Source organism: Rhamphochromis longiceps, linkage group LG3 (assembly GCF_057381845.1).
Source record: "Rhamphochromis longiceps isolate RC_006_pf linkage group LG3, R_longiceps_female_GT1.1, whole genome shotgun sequence".
Taxonomy (NCBI): Eukaryota; Metazoa; Chordata; class Actinopteri; order Cichliformes; family Cichlidae; genus Rhamphochromis; species Rhamphochromis longiceps.
The window spans coordinates 70364955-70369647 of record NC_140559.1 but is presented as its reverse complement, the minus strand read 5'-3'; the positions used below and the strand labels follow the sequence as shown (position 1 = coordinate 70369647).

The 4693-nt window shown below is 45.8% G+C and overlaps 1 protein-coding gene across 1 annotated transcript; it reads left to right on the top strand.

The window, feature by feature from the left end:
• Positions 1–946: 946 nt before the first annotated feature.
• On the top strand, positions 947–4480 carry LOC146676608 (uncharacterized). The gene has a single exon (XM_085401220.1). It carries the CDS (start codon positions 947–949, stop codon positions 4478–4480), a length of 3534 nt encoding a protein of 1177 aa, XP_085257346.1.
• The last annotated feature ends 213 nt before the right edge of the window (positions 4481–4693 follow it).

The following is a 4693-nucleotide window of genomic DNA, read 5'->3' as shown; positions in this document are numbered from 1 at the left end:
TACAATATTCAAGTAAGAAGGCATAGTGGTGCAAAATAGACAAATAGTGCAAATGGGGATTTAGTAGTGTACGGTAAGAGATAGTGTAACAACAAAGTCTTATGAGGTCCAATGCTTAAGCAGTCCAATGCTCCACAAAGTGACTGGAGCAGGCCAGTGAGTGCGTCAGAGAGTGAGTGTGTGTGTGTGTGTGTGTGACAGAGTTCAGTGAGACCGTGGTGGAGAAGAGGGGAGAGGGGGGCAGAATCGGGAGGGAGTTTAGCTTCCTGACAGCCTGATGGATGAAGCTGTCCTTCAGTCTGCTGGTCCTGGCCTGGAGACTCCGCAGTCTCCTCCCTGACGGCAGCAGCTTGAAGAAGCTTTGCATTGGGTGCGTGGGATCAGCCGCTATGCAAAGGGCTTTTTTTTGGAAAAGCTTGACATGGTATGCAAAAAAACCCGAAGACAATACAAATACAAATACATGAACAAAAAATGTTTTAACTGTCAGTTATGTCATTTTAAAATTTTCCAAAACTAACATTTTCTTTGATTGACTGATATTAAATTGATTAGGGTCAAGTTTAGTGTGAACAATATTACACAAACAAGCACGTGTGCGCATGCGCACATATGAGAATCCCTTCGATCACTTCTCATATGTGCGCATGCGCACATATTAGAATCCCTTCGATCGCTTCTCATATGTGCGCATGCGCACATATTAGAATCGCTTCGATCGCTTGTGACGCGGTAACTTTGCTTTGATCCTTTCTGACGTCATAACTTTGCTTTGATCCCAAAACCCATAAATAGGAGCGCTCACCTGTTACTTTATGCTTAACGGACGTTGACCTGCAGCAACTGAAACCCTTTCGAGAAGTTTTGAGAGCAATTTACGAGAGAAACCAAAACAAGTTCAGTTTTGTTTCTCACCAATCCACAGCGCAAACAGACACATTACACCATGTCAGCCAACCCATCCTTCGGCTCAGATGAGCTTGGAATATCTAAAGGGACCATTTTGGGAGATCACCACATGGTGGAGGCTTTCCTTGGAGAAGGAAGCTTTGGTGTTGTAACCAGATGTCGCGATACAAAAAACAACAAAACGGTTGCTATTAAAGTCAACAAGAGCGACCCTGAAATTCTGCTCCAGGCAAAACTGGAAATTTTCATCCTGGAGCAGCTACGACGCTTGGATCCAGACAGGTGCAACATTGTCGAATGGAACGGCTATTTACTCGATGGAGAGCGCATTTGCTTGAATTTCGAACTCCTCGACCAAAGCCTGTCAGACTACATAGGGGACCGGAATAACCAAGGTCTCCCAATGAGAGAAATCAGGCCAATTTTGAATCAGCTCGCAAATGCTCTATTCCACCTGGGTTCTGTGGGAATAGTGCATGCTGACCTCAAACCTGTCAACATCATGGTTGTGAACCGCAGTGAGTCTCAAGTCAGAGTCAAACTTATAGACTTTGGCATCGCATGTAACACCTCTGCAGTGATTCCTGGTGACTGTGTGGGGACAATTGGTTATTGTGCACCTGAGATTATGCTTGGCACTCCATATGATGAAGCAATTGACATGTGGTCTCTGGGGCTGGTAGCTGTGGAGCTTGCTACAGGGGTGCCTCTCTATCCTGGGGAAGACGATTATGATGTTTTGAAATTCATAATTGAAACTCAGGGTCAGCTACCAGATCATCTTCTAGAGTCTGGCTTGTACACTGACAGCTATTTCATCGAGGATAACCACAACGAACAGCGCTGGACATTTAAGACCCCAGAACAATTTCAATACGAGACAGATTATCGATCCAAGGAAACTCGATATATAAAACTTAAGTGTCTCGATGACCTCGAACAACTGCTGAAGGTTAGGCGAGGACCGGAAAATGGCCAAACATTATTTGTAAGGCTAATCAAAGAAATGTTGGCCTTGGATGCAAATCAGCGCATAACACCCTCGGAGGTTCTGAAGCATCCCTTTTTCGACCCTGGCCTCTCAAGGAGAACCCCCTGCACGGACATGAATAGTACAGGGGGACAACTCCTTGTGCTCTCTCAGCAGCCTTCAAGCTGGAAAAGTCATGGATCGCAAAAATTCAGCTGCAGTTTCCAAAACTCAGTTGAATTTCCTCAAAAAAGAGACATCAACACCTCAGCCAACCCATCTGCCTCTGAAGATGATCTTCAAATAACGGAAGGGACCATTTTAGGAGATCACCACGTGGTAGAGGCCTTCCTTGGAGAAGGAGGCTTTGGTTTGGTAACCAGATGTCGCGATACAAAAAACAACAAAACGGTTGCTATTAAAGTCAACAAGAGCGACCCTGAAATTCTGCTCCAGGCAAAACTGGAAATTTTCATCCTGGAGCAGCTACGACGCTTGGATCCAGACAGGTGCAACATTGTCGAATGGAACGGCTATTTCCTCGATGGAGAGCGCATTTGCTTGAATTTCGAACTCCTCGACCAAAGCCTGTCAGACTACATTGGGGACCGGAATAACCAAGGTCTCCCAATGAGAGAAATCAGGCCAATTTTGAATCAGCTCGCAAATGCTCTGTTCCACCTGGGTTCTGTGGGAATAGTGCATGCTGACCTCAAACCTGTCAACATCATGGTTGTGAACCGCAGTGAGTCTCAAGTCAAAGTCAAACTCATAGACTTTGGCATCGCATGTAACACCTCTGCAGTGATTCCTGGTGACCGTGTGGGGACAATTGGTTATTGTGCACCTGAGGTTATGCTTGGCATTCCATACGACAAAGCAATCGACATGTGGTCTCTGGGGCTGGTAGCTGTGGAGCTTGCTACAGGGGTGCCTCTCTATCCTGGGGAAGACGATTATGACGTTTTGAAATTCATAATTGAAACCCAGGGTCAGCTACCAGACCATCTTCTAGAGTCTGGCTTGTACACTGACAGCTATTTCATCGAGGATAACCACAACGAACAGCGCTGGACATTTAAGACCCCAGAACAATTTCAATACGAGACAGATTATCGATCCAAGGAAACTCGATATATAAAACTTAAGTGTCTCGATGACCTCGAACAACTGCTGAAGGTTAGGCGAGGACCGGAAAATGGCCAAACATTATTTGTAAGGCTAATCAAAGAAATGTTGGCCTTGGATGCAAATCAGCGCATAACACCCTCGGAGGTTCTGAAGCATCCCTTTTTCGACCCTGGCCTCTCAAGGAGAACCCCCTGCACGGACATGAATAGTACAGGGGGACAACTCCTTGTGCTCTCTCAGCAGCCTTCAAGCTGGAAAAGTCATGGATCGCAAAAATTCAGCTGCAGTTTCCAAAACTCAGTTGAATTTCCTCAAAAAAGAGACATCAACACCTCAGCCAACCCATCTGCCTCTGAAGATGATCTTCAAATAACGGAAGGGACCATTTTAGGAGATCACCACGTGGTAGAGGCCTTCCTTGGAGAAGGAGGCTTTGGTTTGGTAACCAGATGTCGCGATACAAAAAACAACAAAACGGTTGCTATTAAAGTCAACAAGAGCGACCCTGAAATTCTGCTCCAGGCAAAACTGGAAATTTTCATCCTGGAGCAGCTACGACGCTTGGATCCAGACAGGTGCAACATTGTCGAATGGAACGGCTATTTCCTCGATGGAGAGCGCATTTGCTTGAATTTCGAACTCCTCGACCAAAGCCTGTCAGACTACATTGGGGACCGGAATAACCAAGGTCTCCCAATGAGAGAAATCAGGCCAATTTTGAATCAGCTCGCAAATGCTCTGTTCCACCTGGGTTCTGTGGGAATAGTGCATGCTGACCTCAAACCTGTCAACATCATGGTTGTGAACCGCAGTGAGTCTCAAGTCAAAGTCAAACTCATAGACTTTGGCATCGCATGTAACACCTCTGCAGTGATTCCTGGTGACCGTGTGGGGACAATTGGTTATTGTGCACCTGAGGTTATGCTTGGCATTCCATACGACAAAGCAATCGACATGTGGTCTCTGGGGCTGGTAGCTGTGGAGCTTGCTACAGGGGTGCCTCTCTATCCTGGGGAAGACGATTATGACGTTTTGAAATTCATAATTGAAACCCAGGGTCAGCTACCAGACCATCTTCTAGAGTCTGGCTTGTACACTGACAGCTATTTCATCGAGGATAACCACAACGAACAGCGCTGGACATTTAAGACCCCAGAACAATTTCAATACGAGACAGATTATCGATCCAAGGAAACTCGATATATAAAACTTAAGCGTCTCGATGACCTCGAACAACTGCTGAAGGTTAGGCGAGGACCGGAAAATGGCCAAACATTATTTGTAAGGCTAATCAAAGAAATGTTGGCCTTGGATGCAAATCAGCGCATAACACCCTCGGAGGTTCTGAAGCATCCCTTTTTCGACCCTGGCCTCTCAAGGAGAACCCCCTGCACTGACATGAATAGTACAGGGGGACAAAACCTTGTGCTCTCTCAGCAGCAATCATCGTTTGGGTGGCCAGAATTCTAGGGGAGCTAGAAATTCTTGTGGAAAAAAAGCCCAAAACAATAACATCAACAAAAACAACCAATGAATATGGTCTTAAACTTGGGCACAATTTGGCTTGAAATCCATCAACTAATCTCTCAATATTCAAAGCGGAGCAGCAGACAACTTACCATCACATCAGTCCTTCAATCAGACCTACAACAAACGTCTTCGTTCTCTCACCCCAACCGGTCG

Coding starts and splice junctions, on each gene's coding strand:
- LOC146676608 (XM_085401220.1), top strand. CDS start 947: ATGTCAGCCAACCCATCCTTCGGCTCAGATGAGCTTGGAATATCTAAA.